Raw genomic sequence first — 20,407 nt, 5'->3', positions numbered from 1 at the left:
AGCATCCGAGAGATAGGCTCCTCCTCCCTAAAACAGGAAACACATTAGTCCACCATTATAAATTTCACACTCTTACCTGTGTGCCTCAGTTATGTTAAAGCACCGAAGGAATTCCCTGTAAGCTGCAAGCTCCCCCTCTGTACCTGGTTTTTGTTGTTTCAAGGGTGGGAACTAGTGCTGCCCTGGAAGACTTCTTAGAAAAAGAGTTACCAGGTACCTAACTCTGTTTTCTCGAATCGTCTTCCAGGGCAGCATCCGAGAGGATATATCAAGCAATACTTACTAGGGTGGGGTTAGAGACTGGAGCACTTTACGACCAAATGCTTGGTCTTGGTCAGACAGCTGGTCTATGCGGTAGTGCTTAGCGAAAGTACTGAAGCTCGACCATGTCGCTGCCCTGCAGATCTGCTCCGGAGTTGCCCCTGCTTTCTCTGCGGCCGAGGTTGCCCAGGCTCTAGTTGAGTGCGCTCTGATTTCACTAGGTGGAGTGAGATTCTGTGCCTTATAGGTAATCTGTATGGCCATCCTTATCCATCTGCTGATGGTGCTTTTTGAAGCTTGTTTCCCTCTGTTGATTCCTGCATAGAGGATGAAGAGGGAGGTCGTTCTACGCCATTCTTTTGTTCTTTCGAGATACGCTATGAGCGTGTTCCTTACATCAAGTTTGCTGTAAATGTTTCTTTTCCTACTATCCATGGTTGTTGGAAGTGAGGGTATGACGATGTTTTGGGTTCTGTGAGATGTAGAAGAGACCTTGGGTAGAAAGGCCGGATCTGGAGAGAGAATTATCTTGTCCAGATGTATTAGACAGTATGGTTCTATTGAAGATAGAGTTTGGATCTCACTCACTCTTCTGGCGGATACTAAGGCCAGAAGGAGCGCAGTTTTTAACGTGAGGTTTTTGTCTGAGCTGTCCTCGATAGGTTCAAACGGAGGGGAAAGAAAGCCCTTAAGTACTGTGCCCATGTCCCAGGTGGGAGTTTTGTACAATTTGGCTGGTTTGGATCTTTTAAGAGCTATGAGGAATCGTCTTATCAGCGGGTCTTCCGCTAGTCTAGTATCCATGACCGAGGAAAGTGCTGCAACCTGTACTTTCAGGGTACTTGGTGATATGTTTTTGTCTGCACCATCTTGTAGGAAGTCCAAAACTATTGGAATTATCCCACCGTTGGAGATTGGTCTGTCTTCGTACCAAGAAGCAAATTTTTTCCTTATTTTCTCATAGATGGCTCTCGTTACCGGCTTTCTGCTGTTTAAGATGGTGTTGATTGCTCTGTCTGACAGGCCTTTGTTCTGGAGTTTTACCCTCTCAGTAACCAAGCCGAGAGCTTCAAGATTTTGTGGTTCGGATGGTTGACTGGGCCTTGTGACAGTAGATCCGGGCGGTCCGTCAGTGTCAGATGAGGTTGTATGCTGAGATTTTTTAAATGACTGAACCATGCTCTCTGGGGCCAGTGTGGTGCTATTAGTATCACTGTTGTTTTCTCTGCCTTGATTTTTTGGATTACTTTTGGGATTATGGCAGTTGGAGGGAATGCATAGCACAGATGCCATTTCCAGTTTTGGTTGAAAGCATCCACCCCGCTGTTGCCATCTGTAGGGTCCAGGGAGAAAAATATCGGAGATTTTGCGTTCGCCCTGGAAGCAAATAGGTCTACTTCGGGTATTCCCCACTTCTGGGTGATTTGAGTGAAGGTTGTTTGGTTTAGCGACCATTCCGTGTGTTTTATCGTTTTCCGGCTCAGGAAATCTGCCACTGTATTGTCTGTTCCTTTTAGATGAATACCGGATATCGATCTTATATTCACTTCTATCCACAGTAGGATAGATTGTGTCAGTCTCATCAGTTTTTGGGATTTTGTGCCCCCTTGTCTGTTTAGGTATGCGACTGTCGCTGCGTTGTCTGATTGTATCTTTACATCCTTCCCCTGTAATGCTGGCTTGAAGGTTTTTAGCGCTTCCCCCACAGCTTTCAGCTCTCTCAAGTTTGAGGAGGCTTGTGCCCATTTGGGTGTCCATTTCCCTTGCGAGAACCGCCCTTCCATGTGGGCTCCCCATCCTAGGGCGCTTGCATCGGTGGTGATGCTGACTGGATTGACTTGAGCCCATCTGCGCCCCTCGATGACCCGAAGTGGGTTGAGCCACCAGTAGAGTGTTTGTTTGACTGTGGCGGGGACGGGAATGGATTTTTCTAGGGATGCTTGCCTGCCATCCCATTGGGACAGAATGTAGTTCTGTAAGGGTCGCATGTGAATTTGTGCCCAGGTGATGGCTGGAATGGAAGACGTCATCAGTCCTAGTACGGACATTCCGTGCCTGATCGTTGTGGAATGGTTCCTTAGCAGGGACGTAATTGCTTGTGTCATTTTTACGTCTTTTTCCTTTGTTAGGAAAATTTTTGACAGTCTGGAGTCCAGCACGTATCCCAGGTACACTACTCTCTGGCTTGGGATCATTTGCGATTTCTCTGCGTTTATTAACCATCCCAGGTAATCCTTCCTTATGGGGACATGTAGGTAGGCATCCTGTAAGTCTAGTGTTGCCATGAATGTCTCCTGCGGTAGGATGTTCCTAATTGAATAGATAGATTCCATTCTGAATCTCTTGTATCTTATTCCTCGGTTGAGTGGTTTGAGGTTTAGTATCAGCCTTAGTTTGCCTGATGGTTTTTTTTTTTTTTTTGCGAAGATGTGTGAGTAGAAGCCCTTTTGTTCCTCCTCTTGGGGAACGTGACAAATCACCTTCTGATCTAATAGTTTCTGTAGGGATTCTAGAAACACCTTTGCTTGATTGCTGTCCTTGGGTAGCATGGTCGCTAAGTATTTGGTTGGGGGGCGGTTGGAGAATTCTATTGCGTAACCGTCCGCTATGGTGCGCAGTATGAATTTGTTTTCTGTTATCTCCTCCCATTGGTGGGAGAAAGCCGCCAATCTGCCCCCCACCTGAAGGCAGTCATTGTTTTTTGTTCTTTTGGGTATTAGGCTTGAGGATGAATTCACCTTTGCCTTTCTTGTTTTGTTGACCCCAGTGCTTTTTTGCCCCTGGCTTATTGAATTTCTTGAAATGCCGAAAGGGCGCCTTCCCTTGTCTCTTCTTGGTTTGAGGGAGCCCCTTATTTTTTGCTGCAGTCCTATCCAGGACTGTTTCTAGTTCGGGACCAAACAGTAGGTCTCCAGTGAATGGTATGCCACATAAACGGTTCTTGGAAGGTGCATCCCCCCCCCAGGATTTTAACCACAGGGCTCTGCGGGCCGAGTTTAGTAGTGCCATGGTCCTAGAGGATATTCTGACAGTTTCTGCTGAAGCATCTGCCAAGAAAGCTGCCGCTCTAGTTAGTGTGGGGATGGTTTTAATTAGTTCCTCCCTGGGTGTGTCGTTCTCCAATAGATCTTGCAGCTGGGTTAGCCAGATTAGCAAGGTTCGGGCTGTGCAGGTGGAAGCAATAGCCGGATTTAGGTTTGCCGCCCCTGCTTCCCATGCCCTTCCTCCTCTGAGTCTAAACAGATACAGTCTTCTGATTCAGATTGTTCAGATTCATCTGAATCCACCTCTTGTTCTGCCTGTACCTTGTTCTCCCTTGGAATGTGTGTTCCGCTGGTAGATGGGATACTGGCCTGAGCGACACTTGCTGGCGTTTCTAATTTCTCTATAGCTGAGCGTAGTGGTGCCATGGTGCTCTGAATTTCTTTCTTAAACGAATTGAGCAGGTCTTTCAAAAAATCCCTGTGATTCTTTTGCCACCATTTTGTCTAAGCATTTCTGACACAGGGGCTTTTTCCAATCTGGGGAAAGCCTGTGGCTGCATGAGGCACATGTTTTGCCTTTAGCCTTCCTTTCCTCAGGGGTCTTTGCCTGCAAGCGAGCATAGAGAACAAAAAAACCCCGTGAGTTTAGGTGGTCAAAGGAACTGCCTGTAGATAGGCAGTAAAGAGGTTAAGACAGAGATAATTCAAGAATATTCTGGCTTACCTTGGAGCTGTCCTGATTTGCAGGATCTGCAGGGCAGGGTGGGGAAGCGTCAGACATGATCAGCCACCAGGATCCTCTGCTTAGAGGCCTTTTTATCTGCTTCCTGCATAAGCTCCGGCCCCGCCCCCGGCTGACCCCGTGCAGGTTGGTGGACACACCTGCACATGCCGCTGTATTGTAGAGTAACTGTGCTGGTAGTGAAGGGTAGCATTGAACAAATTTGCTATTTGTATTCTGTTTTCTTTCTCTTTTTTTTTTTTTTTTTTTTTTTTAAACTTCCCGCCCCTAGGTGTCCCTGCTCTATCTCCGCAGTAGATAGACTACGGGAAAACGTCCGCCAACCCGGAAGCGGAACTTCCTCGGCGCCATCTTGGTACACCCCCGACTTCCTGTGGCGGTGAGGACGCTGCTGCGCCGCCCGGAGAGCGGTGGATTCGTTTGGGGGGACAGCCGCAGCCACCAGGGACCTAATTTAGAAGGTGCAAAACCCTCCCTGCTAGACCCTCTGCTGCTGAGGTTTTCGGCAGCGGTCGGCGGCGGCGGGGGGGGGGGTGGGGCGCCCATCTATGCATGTATCCATCCCCCCTGGCGGGCTCCAGATTCTGCGGAAAGCCAGAGGGGGGTGCTTGCGGAAGCATACACAGGCCTAACAGCGGCATGGGGTGGGGATGACAGAGTCCTCCTGCAGCCTGGGGGGATGATTGCAGACCCCTCAGTAGGGGCGAAATCTCAGGCTTTGAGCAATGTTGCCCAGTGCTGCGCCTGCTCGCCCTCCCAAAGCCCCTTGGGCTGTATGGGATGCTGGCAGGGGGTCTCCTGCAACAAGCACAGAGACAGGTGAAAATAAAATAACAAACGTTCTTGCAGCTCCTGTGGGTCCGGAGGAAACACAAACAACTGAGGCACACAGGTAAGAGTGTGAAATTTATAATGGTGGACTAATGTGTTTCCTGTTTTAGGGAGGAGGAGCCTATCTCTCGGATGCTGCCCTGGAAGACGATTCGAGAAAAAAAAAATTGGATCATGTTCCCTTAAAGCAAGTTATACAGCGCAGTGCTGGTGCTGTGTAATTTGGCCTTCTCCATCACCTGAAATACCTGGCTGATCCCGCCCGTTTCTGCCCTCCCCCTGTAAACTGACCACGGTTTATCATGGCTGCTGAGCCCCGACACTGCAGTCAGTTTACATGCCTCCATCATCTGCAGCTCTCCTCTGTCCTCCTCTCCTCCTCCACCACCTGCCTGTCAGCTAGTGACAGTGCCCGCCCCTCCCCTCCTGCTGCTGAAAATCCTTTAAAATTTTCATACAATTCCCAGTGTTTGAAAACATTATGTGCCCAGTGCTTTATAAAAGAAATGCCATTCTATACCTTATTTCAGAGCGCCACTCGCCTGACCGGCCACCTCTCTCTCTCTCTCTCTCTGCTCTCCTCCCACTGGCATAAGCGGGGGATTCTCAGCCCTTCCAGCTGCAGCTGTTAGATTAAGAGAGGATAGAGGCGGCCGGTCACGCCGCTCTGAAATAAGGTATAGAACGGCATTTTATTTAAAAAAAAAAAAAAAAAAAAAAAAAAAAGGCCACACACTGGGGCACATAGCATTATAAAACAAAGAGGATTGTGTGGAGAGAACAGAGTGGATTAACAACCATTTTAATATTTAGATAAAAAAAATCTGACAAAGATTTAAGGCCCCTTTCACACGGGACGGATCCGTGTTGATCCGCCCCCTGTTTATCCGCTGCTCAGCGGGGATCGCTCCGCTTTCCCCAGCTGAGCAGGCAGATGACAGGGCGGGACCCGCACACTGTGCAGGGACCGCCCTGTCAGATCTCCGCTCTCCCCTATGGGGGATCGGAGGAACACGGACCGTCTGTCCGTGTTCCTCCGATCCGCTCTGCAGACGGATAGAAAAATAGGATTTTCTTCCGTCCGCAGAATCGGACGAGAGCGGAGGCGGACAACATCGGGTGTCAACGGATGTACATCCGCTGACACCCGCTATCCCATAGGGATGCATGTATGTCCGTATTTCATCCAAAAACGGATGGATGAAATACGGACATACGGTCCGCACGTGTGAAAGGGGCCTTAAACGAATATGGGACATTTCTGAAAATGAAGTGATACAGAAATATGAAATCTTACACTTAAGCAACAGAAATAAGAAAAGAACTTCTGTCATGGTCAGGGGCTCCCACCAACCAATTGGATAAGTACAGAAGCAGGTCACCCTGCCAAATGACACAAGCTCACCGTAGGTACTGGGTCTAATCCAGTGTTAATTTCGTCGACTAAAACATTTTAGGTCGACTAAATGAATATTATTTTAGTCAACTAAAATACGCCTAACACAACTGAGATGACTAAAATAGGACTAAAACTAAAATGCCATTTTAGTCAAAAGACTAAGACTAAAACTAAATTGAAATTTGACTTCAAAATTAACACTGGTCTGTAGTGCATGTTCATACCGCAATACCATAATAAATAACATATTAGATTTTTCACTCCAGCAGTATATAATGAGTTTGGAAATTGTAGAGTAATGTTAACTAATGCATTACAATTTAATTACACCCATTAGATTTTAGACGACTAAAATTAGTTTTAGTCGACTAAAATGTACTGGAGATTTAGTGGACTAAATACGACTAAAACAATTGCAGAAGACTAAAATGGGACTAAAACTAAAATGCTATTTTAGTCCTAAGACTAAGACTAAAACTAAATCAAAATTTGCTGCCAAAATTAAACACTGGTCTAACCACTAACCACCAGAGCTCCTGATGGTAGAGATGGATTTTTGTGCATGTTAGTACCAGGTCGCCGTCCTCAGGATCACCCCACCAGGAGGTGAGCAAGCTGGGGTCCAGTAGCAGATATAGGAGGTAGGAATAAGCATAGTCAGTAAAAAAGCCAAAAAGGTCAGTAAACGAGTGATTGTAGGTTCAAGCAAAAGGCTAGTTGTAGAACAAGCCAAAAGGTTGATAACAAGTGGTTGCAGGACGAAGTCAAGTGGAAGCATAGTCAGGGGAAAAAAAAAAAAAAAAAAAAGGCAAAAAAGTTTAGTAATGAGTGGTAGTGAAGATACAGACGGCAGCAAGAGTGGCAAGAGCAAGATATTGGCTGGAGAGGGTACAAAATTCTGGCAAACAAGAAGTGCAAAGGCATTGCTTAAGTATGAAGTTCATGGGAGGAGCAAAGAGTTCAAGGCAAGATCATTCAAGGAATTGTCCAGGGAGCAGTCCAGCATCTCAGGTGGCTCAGCAAGAGCCAGACACAGCAGGGTTTGCAGGTTCAGACCCGAGTCCTGACAACTTCATTCTGCAAGGGGCTTTGCTTTGCACACCTGGGAATAGTTACATGTTTTAGGTGTTTGTGATTTTTTTTTTTTTTTACATTTAATACTTTTCGGGGGACTAGAAAGGGAGGCAGGATGTAGTTCTAGTCAGTTCTTAGTTTTCTTTTTAATCTACCCTCTCCACTCATAGACAATGCATGAAAACTCATTTATTCAGGGAAGCCTACCCCACCTCCACCTAAAAAAACTGTACTTGAGTCTCTTCCATCAGATCATCCCCTGCAGCCATGACCTTTTTTACCACCTTCCCCTTCCATTAAATCAGGGATCTCCAAACTATGGCCCTCCAGCTGTTGCGGAACTACACATCCCATAAGGCACTGTAAAACTCTGACATTCACAGAAATGACTAGGCATGATGGGAATTGTAGTTCCTGAACAACTGGAGGGCCATAGTTTGGAGACCCCTGCTTTAGATTGTAAGGTCCAAGAACAGGACCATCCTATTTCTTCTGTGGTAAAATGTATTGTAATTGTACTATCCCCCTTTATGTTGTAAAGCGCTGCACACTGTTGGCGCTATATAAATCCTGTATAATAATAAAATAATAATCTTATCCCCCCATGCACCAGCAAGGCTTTCCTAGTTCCTCCTCCTTCATTCAGTACCAACGTATGGGGATGATTGACCGCCGGCATCTTTCAACCCTCTTCCTGCAAACCCAGACTGTCAACAACACACCTCACTCTCCAGATGTGCAAAGATGGTAGAGACATTCCCAAAAAGACTTACAGCTGTAATTGCAGTGAAAGGTGATTCTACAAAGTATTGACTCCGGGGGGCTGAATACAAATGTACTTCACACTTTTCACATATTTGTAAAAAAAAAATTGAAAACCATTTATTTCCCTTCCAATTCAAAATTATGTGCCACTTTGTGTTGGTCTATCACATAAAATTCCAATAAAATACATTTACATTTTTGTTTCTAACATGGCAAAAAGTGGAAAATTTCAAAGGGTATGAATACTTTTTTAAGGCACTGTACATTCCACATATAATAACTATGCTACCAAAACTAGTGTGTGCTGTAAATTGCCTCCAGCATTGATTCTGTTATTTCTTGCTGGAGGCTGCCATTTTGCTGAAGCCCGGAGACCCAGAAGTGAGGGCTCATTCACACCATACATGCATGAGCTTTGGCTGTACTTCTTTTAAAGCTGAGTTACACCCGGGGGGGGGGGGGGTGCAGATACCTGTATTAGACAGGTATCTGCACCCACTCCCGCGGGAGTCACACCCCCTCCCGCACCACCCCGCTGTCTCCTGGGAAACACACAGGTCCCAGGAGATAGCGAGGACCACTTAGGACACGCAGCGCGACTCGCGCATGCGCAGTAGGGATCCGGGAAGTGAAGCCGCAACACTTCACTTCCTTATTCCCTCACCGAGAATGGCGGCGGCAGCAGCTGAGAGATTGCTCAGCTTCCAACATCGCTGGACTCCAGGACAGGCAAGTGTCCATTTATTAATAGTCAGCAGCTGCAGTATTTGTAGCTGCTGGCTTTTAATATTTTTTTTCAGGTGGACTCCCTCTTTAAGTGTTAAAGCAAAAGTCTACTTTACGTTTTTTTTTTTTATGTTTTTTTTTCTATATAGGTTGTCATTTGCGCATGGTGAATAATGAAAAGTGTATACTGCACTCCGCAATCCAGCAGCCGGCACAGCTGTAGACAAAAGAGATAAGTAGAAAAAAAAAAAAAAAAAAAAAAAAAAAAAAAAAAAAAAAAAAAAACTTATAAACCATGCGCTTACTCCAAAGAAGTCATAAACGTAAGCAGCTAACACAACAAATAGAAAATTTGCAATAAATCGTATACAACCAGGTGTAGCGCTAAAAACTGAGAAAGAAAATATTGCTATACCACATAAAATAGCAAGATAAATTGTGAAAAATAGTGTTTTGTATGTTTTGTGGACATAAAAGTCACTCATATTATAAAGCCTTGGGGTCACCAAAAGTGATGACAGGATGTAATGATGGCAATAAAGTCCAAAACTGAATGTGCAGATACGGTGAACATAAATGTTGCAATGGTGATAAATTCCAAAACATATACTCGTGAAAAATTTCTGAATATAATCCAACATGTGCTGACAGACACTTGTGCGAAACCACCACCCGAGATGACTGGAGGCTTACCAGAAAGTTGGGACCCACCTAGCATACGCTATGTGGGTCAAACAGGCTTAGGTTGCTCACTGGCAATGGAGATAGGATACCAAGGGCTGGTGAATGGTGAAGTTGTAACGTTGCTATCCCAAAGAAGTCTTCTCCATATAGAAGCTCGGACACCAACGGACATTACCCACATGTAATGAAGAAGGGGCTAATAGTGATTCCGTAAACCATGGAAAATTTATTAAAAGGAAAAACACATCTCAGAATAAAAAGCGCTTGCAAATAAAAATGGCGGCAATGGAGTCCTCCCGACGCGTTTCGTTATACAAGACTTCGTCTGGGGTACTTACCCACTGCAGCCAGACTCTTTTATATAGAGACAAGGACCCCTCTGATGAGAATCCAGCTCCCAGGCTTGTTTGCATTGGCACTTCCGGGGTCATCCAAAATGGCGATAAGTAGGTAGAAAATAAATAAGTGCAAGGCCTCTTTCACATGGGGGATCTGTATTTTCGGATGAAAAACGGACATACATGTATCCCTATGGAGCGTCAGATGTCAGCGGTGACATGTCCGCTGACATCTGACCCGCTCCGATCTGAAAAGTGTAACGGAGGAAAACCCTACTTTTCCATCCGTTTTCGGATCGGATGACGACGGACTCTACAGTCCGTCGTCATCCGATCCCCCATAGGGGAGAGCGGCGCTCTGACAGGTCCGTCGCTGCACAGTGTGCAGCGATGGACCTGTCATTTTCCTGCTCAGCGGGGATCGGCGGAGCGATCCCCGCTGAGCAAGCGGATGTTCACCGGGCGGATCATCACTGATCCGCCCCGTGAGAAAGAGCCCTAATGCTATGATTGCAAGAAAAGGGAAAAATTGTATGTGATTCAAACATATATGTGACAAAATGACACAAACTCTAACATAATAGATGTGAATGGATATTAAGCAATGTGCTAAAATAGTGACTGCACTACACACAAATGTCCAAATTGAACGAAATGATGAAATACAGTCTAATTAGGTTTGTAATCCAATACACATGTGAGAAGTTCCTGGCATTCCTGGGAACCTTGGAGTGAAAAAATGGAAGCAAACACCACCACCGTGAAAGAGGGAGGAGGCTTACCAGATAATATTGACTTGGCTGGGCATATACCACTCAAGTCAACAAGGCTTGTTGGGTGCAAACCACCCAATGGGGGACAGCAGATCCTGGAACTCCTTCAGTCGATCAGCCTTAGAGACGGTCATGAGATGTTAGCTGAAGGCTCCAGGAGTCTCGGGGAGCATGAAAACTTTACGATTACTTTAAGGAATTTGTCTTGCAATACTTCATTTTGGAATGTCCCTTCAAACCTCGACAAACCGATCCGACACTCAATCTTATATTTAGTTACAATTGTAATCTTTTGCACCTTTACTCGATACGCGATGCATAGTAGCCCATTATGCTTTACCTTTGCAGGGAAACAAAGAGGAAGAACCCATCGGAATTTCCGACAAGATGTGTGTAACCGTGTGTATGCAAGACAAGTTTGAGCCAACATCCATCGGAAATAAATCCAGGATTTTGTTGTCGAAAAATCCTATTGTGTGTACGGGGTATTAGAAGCAATAGTTTTAGCTGTCACAAATAAGGATGAGCTCTGGCGTGTTCGCACACTCCATGTGCAGAGCCAGGAAGTCGGCACTGCGCTGTGCTATTCACAGGCAATGAGACATTTTCCGATGTACGGCTGCAGAGATCAGGAAATGTCTTATTGCCTGTGATTAGCGCAACGCAGTGCCGACTTCCTGGCGGGCTCTACACATGGAGTGTGCGAACACGCCAGAGCTCATCCTTATTAGCTACAGCTAATCACATGGTACAGGGTGCTGTAATTGGCCCAAGTACCATGTAATAACTGTGGATCAATAACTTAATCACAATAGTAAGAAAAACAGCCATTCATGGAATGGAAGCCATTCATGACTATTTTTTTCTTAGTGTAAACATATGATCGCTTTGACCAATCATAGCGATCATGTGATACCAGAGGCCGGGTACCGAGATCACGGTGGCAAGGGCCCCAGGTGGCGCACCAGTAGGTTACTGAGCCTGCAGCTGCCGCAGTCAATGTACCGGGGCAGTAAGTGGTTAATGTCAGGTTAGAAGTCATTTTTGATATCTATAGATCTGCAGCTTTCACTAACAACACCTGGGAATCCTGCCATGAGGGTCCTCATTCAGACACTTCCTGTTATAGGGTGACAACGCTCTGTCCCAGTCACCGTCCCGTGTTGTCACCCAGACACATTGGCTTGCGATGGAGACTACGAGTTGCTGCTTTTACAGCTTAAAAATAAAAGCGCAGTCTGAGGAATATCATAGAGCTTGTGCTGGAGTACATCAGACATGGATGGAAAAAGGTGGCAGGAGATCAGCAGCACTGAATGTATCAAAGGCTGGAAATTAAGTGAAAACAAACGTTTTTATTTATCTAAATAGGCAAATGTGCATTGGGCACTGAACTTTAGCAGAGTAAATGTCGTTCAGTTGGGCTTTACATCTAATTACAGTACATGACTAGGGAGCCGCTGAGCTCTCCCCTAACACATCGGTAGGAGCATTCTAATAGAGCCCGGGGATGTGCAGGCCGCCCGGTACTCGTACAATAAGACAAGACAAGTCACTCACTGCTTCACGTTTTCACCCAGCGCTTCACTCAGACCCTTCTTGGCCGCCTCCAATTCACTCACAAACGTCGCCATTACCGGACACAAAATATACAAAATGAATCCACAAGACTCTAATCAGCCCGACCGCGCCGGCCAGCTGATGTGCATCATAAAACCAAACACAGAAGACATACATGGACTTCAAATGTCGGCGCGGGAAGGCACAGCAAACAAAAAGTAGAAAGAAAAAAAAACATTGAATACAAAATCTTTATTGCAAAAGAACAAACACACCTAACTTAGTATAAGAACTATTGACAGGATGCTAAAATGAAATAAAAAGCCTGTACTAAAGTAGCACACAAACATACCTCCCAACTGTCCCTGATTTGGAGCAATGTCCCTCAGTCCTTCATTCCTCCTCATTTTGGTCTGATCTATATAGTTGTATATAAAATGCACTTTTTATCTATCAAAAAGTGTTTCCCAGTGCTAAACCTTTCTGATTTCTAAATTGCTGCATTTGCAAATTCCAAAAGCCAATATAAAGGAATAGTAGTGATAAAAAAAAAGCACTTGTGGGTTTAACCCATCTTGTTTTTTTGTACAATTCTCCTTTAAGGGGGGCGTGGCCAGGGGTGTGTCCTATGCCTGGATACGTTTGCTGACAGGTGTCCCTCATTCCCATCTCAAAAAGTGAAATCCTGAGGTGAAATAGAAAAGCTATAACCATTTCTTACATTTTATTGTGCAGACTGGAGGCCACATAACAATTAGCAGCCTTAAAGCACACAACTCCAGGAAAATTGCTGTATAAAAAGAAATCTCCTCTAATGATGAGGGTCCCACGCGTGCGGATGTTGTTGCGTTATGAGAAAATCGTAGTTTCGTTCACCCTGTTATTAGTGTAAGTGCTGAACTAAAGGCGCTAAAGTAATTGCACCTTTTATACAGCGTATGCAGTGGAGGATAGCAGGCTACTTGCACACCACCGTGTCCATTCACAAAAATGTTTGTATTCTTTTCACAGAAAGCAAGGCATTCTGTGATTGGAGGAATGGAGATTGTGATTCACATTCACCCTCCCCTCATCCATTCACAGGGCGCTGTGTATTCTGCTGCATGTTCTGACTGTCATATGGTGTTCATCCACCCCTCCCCTCATTCATTTACAATATGAGTATTATTCTGTGGAGAATACAAAAAGATTTATGAATTGATGAAGTGGAGTGCGAGCGACCCATTATCCTCCACTGTATCATGAGAGGCCCCTTTCACACGGATGGACCAATCGGGTTCAACCGTCAGTTTTTCAGACGGACATGTGTCCGCTGACACCCTCCAAAATCTGATCCGATCCTGTCCACTAAAAACAGACAGAATGGGGATCTGTTCCCCATCCAACAAGCGGTCCATTTCCATCTGACAGCCCATAGAGAACAGCAGGCTGTGTCTATGTCTGCTCTGCATCAGTGGAGCAGACACAGACCTTTCATCTGCCTGCTCAACAGGAATCAGCGGACAGATCCCCCCGCTGAACAGGCAAATCTGCTGGTGAACTTCACCAGTGTGAAAGGGGCCTTACTCTAGTGGCAGGATGAATGAACCAAAGGCTAACCACACATGTTACAATCTGACTGTTTAATCTCTTGCCAACCTCGTACCACGTACATTTACTGCAGGGTGGCAGCTCCTGTGTGCAGAATCACGTACAGGTACGATTCTGCATTTCCGGGCCTGCGGTGCACCGATGGTGACCCGCTCCTGCTGTGATTGGACACAGAGGGAGCCAATCAGCGAGTCTGGAAGACCTGATGTCCGCCGGGACCTGTAGATGGTTCTCGACAGAGGCAGAACGGTAGTCTGTTAGTAGGGAAGACCAAGATCCTGTGTTTCTGCTAGGCTGTCTTCCCACAGTTAAAGCACATCCCCTCACACAGTCAGCAAGCACTCCCTAGGGACACATTTAACCCTTTGATCGCTCCTGATGTTAACCCCTTCCCTGCCAGTGTCATTAGTACAGTGACAGTGCATATTTTTTTATCACTGATCACTGTATTAGTGTCACTGGTCCCCAAAAAAGTATCAAGTCTCCGATTTGTCCGCCGCAATGTCACAGTCCCACTATAAGTCACTGATCACCGCCATTACTAATAAAATAAATAAATAAATAAAAAGTCCATAAAAATATCCCATAGTTTGTAGACGCTATATTTTTTTTTGCGCAAACCAATCAATATATGCTTATAGCAGAATACAAATTGGCCAAAATTGATGATGAATTACATTTTTTTTTACTTTTTTTATTGACTATGTTTTATAACAGAAAGTAAAAAATATATATATATTTTTTTTTTTTCAAAATTGTTGGTCTTTTTTTGTTTAAAGCGCAAGGAATAAAAAACCTCAGAGGTGCCTCAAATACCACCAAAAGAAAGCTCTATTTGTGGGAATTTTTTTTATATGGGTACAGCGTCGCACGACTGCACAATTGTCAACACATCACTCATTTTTGGACTTTATGTTTATTGATTTATTTGTTTTTTAACACGATTTAATTTTGAGCACCTAATTGTTGTGGATTATTCGATCATTCATTGGACATTATTTATTGTGGTTCACTATTTTGATTTATTTATCATCATCACTCACATGTGTTTTTGTCACTAGTCCAGCGCTGCACTTCCTATTTCTACTTTGTTCTATGTGCCCTTATATCGGGGTTATAGTGCACAGCAGCAGGACCTTTTTCATAATTGATGTGTTTTCTTTACAATTTTATTCACACACCAAGCGCAATTCTTTTTCTTTTTATTCAGAAATAGGAAGTGCAGCGCTGGACTATTGACAAAAACACATGTGAGTGATGATGATAAATCAGTTATTCAATCAATAAATCAAAATAGTGAACCACAATAAATAATGTCCAATGAATGATCGAAAAATCCACAACAATTAAGTGCTCAAAATTATATCGTATTAAAAAACAAATAAATCAATAAACATAAAGTCCAAAAATTAGTGATGTGTTGAGATCCGATAATGGGTCTGGGATCAGTTATCCACCGCGTAGTGCTGCCCACCACCTAATGGTAAAATTGAAGGCTTAACGGAAAGCCTGTGACCGCCCTTACTCAGGGGGGTCAAACCAGGCTTAGTAGAAGCAGACCATCAAGGGAACACTCCAGGACACACTGCATCAATCTCCTATGTGGACGACCAACTGGCGATGTGCTTCACAAGGTACTTTTGTAAATCACTTCCCCATACTTTGGGCGATGAGATGACTCAGGGGGCCAGGATAGACTGACAGCAATGCCCAGCTGTGACCTCTCCCATGCGCCGTGCTATCTATAAACAATCAGAATGCGGAAGCTCCTAGCGGTCAGGGGGTGTCCGAATGGAAGGGAGGGGGTGCGCAATCTGGGATCAGACGCTCAGGTCTATATGGAGGGAAGAGGTGGGTAGATGATGCTTTGGATTTCCTCCTACTCTTCTTTCCTCTTCATCCTTGGAAGAGAGGGAGCATAGTGAAAGGAAAAGGTGGAGGAAAGAGGAGGGGAGAAAGGAAGAGGAGAGAAGAGTAGGAGGAAATCCAAAGCATCATCTACCCACCTCTTCCCTCCCTATAGACCTGAGCGTCTGATCCCAGATTGCACACCCCCTCCCTTCCATTCGGACACCCCCTGACCACTAGGAGCTTCCGCGTTCTGATTGTTCATAGATAGCACGGCGCCCGGGAGAGGTCACAGCCGGGCATTGCTGTCAGTCTATCCTGGCCCCCTGAGTCATCTCATCGCCCAAAGTATGGGGAAGTGATTTACAAAAGTACCTTGTGAAGCACATCGCCAGTTGGTCGTCCACATAGGAGATTGATGCAGTGTGTCCTGGAGTGTTCCCTTGATGGTCTGCTTCTACTAAGCCTGGTTTCACCCCCCTGAGTAAGGGCGGTCACAGGCTTTCCGGTAAGCCTTCAATTTTACCATTAGGTGGTGGGCAGCACTACGCGGTGGATAACTGATCCCAGACCCATTATCGGATCTCAACACATCACTAATTTTTGGACTTTATGTTTATTGATCTATTTGTTTTTTTAATACGATATAATTTTGAGCACTTAATTGTTGTGGATTTTTTGATCATTCATTGGACATTATTTATTGTGGTTCACTATTTTGATTTATTGATTGAATAACTGATTTATCATCATCACTCACATGTGTTTTTGTCACTAGTCCAGCGCTGCACTTCCTATTTCTACAAGTTCTTATCTATATTCAACAGTTCTGAAGATGTAATCTGAGTCCTGACATCCTCTTCTATACCAATCTGCCAGGCAATGTAATTGTTGGGAATCGCAACACAAGGATTACTCCTGAGCCCGAAAATCATCAAATAGTCCTGGCAGAGTAATCTTTGTGCTGTGGTTCCCAACAATTACATTACCCGGCAGATTGGTATAGAAGTGGACATCGGGACAATGATTAAATTGTCAGAACTGCTAAATATAGATAAGAACTTGTGCCTGATAACATTAACTAGTCATGTTCCTCCCCCGGCCACCAACTGAGCAGATGGAGTCCAGAGACAACCCTAGGTTAGGGACTCGGGGCTATTGGCCCCAGATTCAGGGCTATAGCCCCAGTAGCCACCCCCTAGGGACGCCACTGCCTAGTGCTAAATTTTTCATCCAATTTCTAAATTGTTGCAATTGCAAATTTGTAAAGCCAGTATAAAGGAATAATAGTGGTAAAAAAAGCACTTGTAGGTTTAACTAATCTTTTTTTTTTTTGGTATAATTCTCCTTTAAGGGGCGTGGCAGTGGGTGTGTCCTATGCCTACATACTTTTGCTAATAGGTGTCCCTCGTTCCCATCTCAGAAAGTTGGGAGGTATGCAATGGTATTGGAGGAATAGTGTCCCATGATTGGTGTCATTAGGAGGAATGGTGCCCTATCGTTGGTGTCATTGGGAGGAATAGTGCCTCATTGCTGGTGTCAGTGGGAGGAACAGTTCCCCCGAGGGCCAGATAAAGGCAAGCAAAGGGGTGCTTACGACCTTTCCGTTTAGAGACCACTGGTATAAGTTTATATATACTCTGCAGATCAAGATAGAAACCAAGCCTAAGCATCATAGGTAAACAGCAACTAATGACTTCATCTCTGTCCATTACATAAGTCCATGTTCTCCATATGTAAGGCTGATAAAGCACTCAAGTTTTGATGGCCCAGTGGGTGATATCCTTGGCAGTATGTCTTGAGCCATGAGTTCTCATTTTCTTAATGTTTCTAGAAATTCCCCTTATAACTCATAGGACCTCATGCACACAGGTGAATGAAGTTTAGAGACATTTTTTCTGCCAGAAGCTGTCAGAAAAAATGCCTCTAATCTCACATTTTTTCACTTGCATTTAGGCGCTTCATGCGGGTATGGCGTTTGGGAGCATTTGAGCATAAGTTATTTTATTAGTTAGATTATTCATATATTCTAGCCACTAGCATAAATTAAAGCGCATAGACCTGCTAGGAGCGTTTATGCGCGTTTGCATGTAAAGAATGCAAAACCACTTCTCTGAGAACGTGTGACTGAACCACTTTTTGCCTGCCCCTGAGCACTGCACATAAAAACACGCTAAAATACCTAAATGTGCATGAATACATTAGCTAACGTTCAGATACATTTAGAGGTGTGAAAAAAAAAATGTGAAATGCCCCTGACGTAGCCTGGTGGCTTTTTTATGTCCGTGTGCATGAGGCCTAAACATGTTTACGTAAAAATCATGACAGGCCCAGGCTTATACCTCTATGGGAGGTAAAAAAACTCTTATGCCGCATACACACGGTCAGACTTTCCGTCAGGAAATGTTGGATGTGAGCTTGTTGTTGGAAAGTCCGACCGTGTGTATGCTCCATCGAACATTTGCTGTCGGACTTTCCGCCAACAAATGTTTGCTAGCAGGTTCTCAAATTTTCCGCCAACAAACCTTTGTTGTCGGAAAGTCCGATCGTGTGTACACAAGTCTGTCGCACAAAAGTCCATGCATGCTCAGAATCAAGCAGAAGAGCCTGCTTGATTGAGCCTGAACTTCATTTTTCTCAGCCCATTGTACGTCTTGTACGTCACCGCGTTCCCACGGTTTTGTTTGCAGGAAAATCCGATCGTGTGTACGGGGCATTAGCGTTTTTAAAATATTTTTTGTAATTCACAAAAAAATCTAATAAAATACCACATGAGCTATTTTATGAAGTGATACGGTATTTTAGTATTGAAATCTACTAAACATGGCGGTTAAGGAGAGGGCGGCCGCCAGCGTCCTTAACAACCAGTAAATATCATGGCCCCCAGATCCCTTCCCCCATGTGAAAGAGTATGGGGTATGTTTATCAGATATGGTACCCAGAGAGCTGGTCTATAGAACTGCCAATAGATAGATAATACTGAACGAATATCACACACACGACACCTTTTAGTTTTTTTTTTGTTTTTTTCTTGTGTGTATTTTTTTTTTTTTTGCTGTCTTTGTCCCACTGAGAGATTTTTGTTTTAGTAGAACTAAAGGCAAAACATGTTTTTGTTTTTTCATTTTGTATAGAGTATGGGAAGGTTATAAACCCTGTCAGGTTTTTTTTTTTTGTCATCTGTGTTCCATTAGGGAGATTTCCCTTCACTTCCTGTCCTATAGCCAAAACAGGAAATAAGAGGAAATCCTTCCAAAGTGAGAAAATACCTGGTCGTCACCAATACTAGTGTCCTCATTGAAAAATTTTTCCTCTTTTCCTGTTCTGGCGATAACCCAAAATGCGGGACTTTCGGTGATAACGGTAAATATGAAAAACTGAGAGAATGAATCTCCCTAACGGGGGCACACACAGCAATAGAAACCTGACAGAGATTCTACTCCTCCTCCACCAGTGGCGGCCCATCCATTAGCGGAGCCTGGGCACCGCTGCCACCCCATATATGCAATGGATAGATTCTTGCATAGCATGAATCTATCCACGGCCGTCGCGGCCACCCCCTATTCATGCGTCCGGCCCCTTTCAGGTCAGAGGCTCTAATAGGCTTCAAAATAGGGTGGGCTTGGGTCGCACAGAATGTGCTCCAATCCCACCCAGGTGTAAAAGAGAAGATTCCCGATTGGCCCCAGAGGAGGAGGGAGGAACAGAAGCCGTCATGGAGAGCAGGAGAATGGGAGGTGCTGCCTCTAAGCAAGGGAAGCCGCCGGTGATGGGGTAAGTACTACCGAGTACTAAGTAAGTACTACTGACCGGTGGGGGGGGGGGGGGGGCGGGGGGGGGGTTGGCATACTGTTTGCCAAAGGTTGCCACTGCTCTCCACTCTATCCGAAACAAAAAAAAAAAGTTTTGCCTTCAGTTATGCTTCAAAAGCAAGGGTAATTCCCAGCTTAGACAGTTGACACTAGATTAACAGTAGATCTCCTCCTGCTCTGGTGACAACCTAAAATGTGGATTTTCCATCACTTTTTGTTTCAGGGACAATAGTCACCGCAACAAATAGAGGGGTAAAACTTCCCAGCAGGAACACAGATGTCATTGAAAGCTTTACAGAGGGTCTAACCCCTCACCACTCGATCTAAAACTAAAACAAAAGTACAATGAATGTAAAATGCTGTACACAGGACCCACATTACACATTCACAAGACTATGAATATCATACATAATCCATGTAAGAATATCCAAGAGACATTCCTAAAATACAGTAAATGGGTAAATGAGTCAATAACTGAACAAGATATTGGGGGGGGGGGGTGAAAGAGGCAGGCCTTCTTTAAAGCACCACTGGCGAATAACAACTTGAAATTACAGCAGTTTTGAATGTTATTAACAATTAGGCAAAAAGAAAATCTAGAAGTCTAAAAAAAGTTCTAAATCTATTGGAGATAACTAACCACTAGATGGCGTAGGTATACCTCTCCAGATTCACCTTATCATAGAATAAAAATAGAATCATTCCACTCCATATCCATAAATAGAAAGAAGTCTCTAGTTCCTTGTTTGATCATTTGGGTACCAGCTTTTTCTGGATAAAATTCACATACAGTTCTTATTTCCCTAATTTTTAAATACTTCTAATACTGTATTTTCTGGATGGAAAATGGTGAAGAGCTTGAAAACGTCCAATATGAACCCAAAGTATATTGCTGGCACAGACTCAACTTGCACAAGCATATAATGTAATCCACTTTAGAAAGTCCAAAATAAGCCAAAAGGATGTGTCTTGAGGTATCAGATAAGTGAAGAGACCACCACTGTCACCCAAACACACTGC

General features: G+C 44.4%; 1 protein-coding gene across 2 annotated transcripts in view; it reads right to left on the bottom strand.

Annotated features, from left to right (window-relative positions):
- Positions 1 to 20,407, bottom strand: part of LOC141103533 (transcriptional adapter 1) — a 156,377-nt gene that overhangs the window by 82,657 nt on the left and 53,313 nt on the right. Inside the window, exon 1 of one of the 2 annotated variants that reach the window (XM_073593218.1) lies at positions 12,138 to 12,311. The exons of the other annotated variant lie outside the window; for it this stretch is intronic. Within the exon in view, the coding sequence (XP_073449319.1) occupies positions 12,138 to 12,211 (74 nt within the window). The 5' untranslated portion in view covers positions 12,212 to 12,311. Of the gene's footprint in view, positions 1 to 12,137; positions 12,312 to 20,407 lie in introns of those variants that run through there. 2 annotated transcript variants of the gene reach the window in all.

The sequence above is a fragment of the Aquarana catesbeiana genome, linkage group LG07 (genome assembly GCF_042186555.1).
Source record: "Aquarana catesbeiana isolate 2022-GZ linkage group LG07, ASM4218655v1, whole genome shotgun sequence".
Classification (NCBI taxonomy): domain Eukaryota; kingdom Metazoa; phylum Chordata; class Amphibia; order Anura; family Ranidae; genus Aquarana; species Aquarana catesbeiana.
This window is presented reverse-complemented; position numbering and strand designations above follow the sequence as displayed.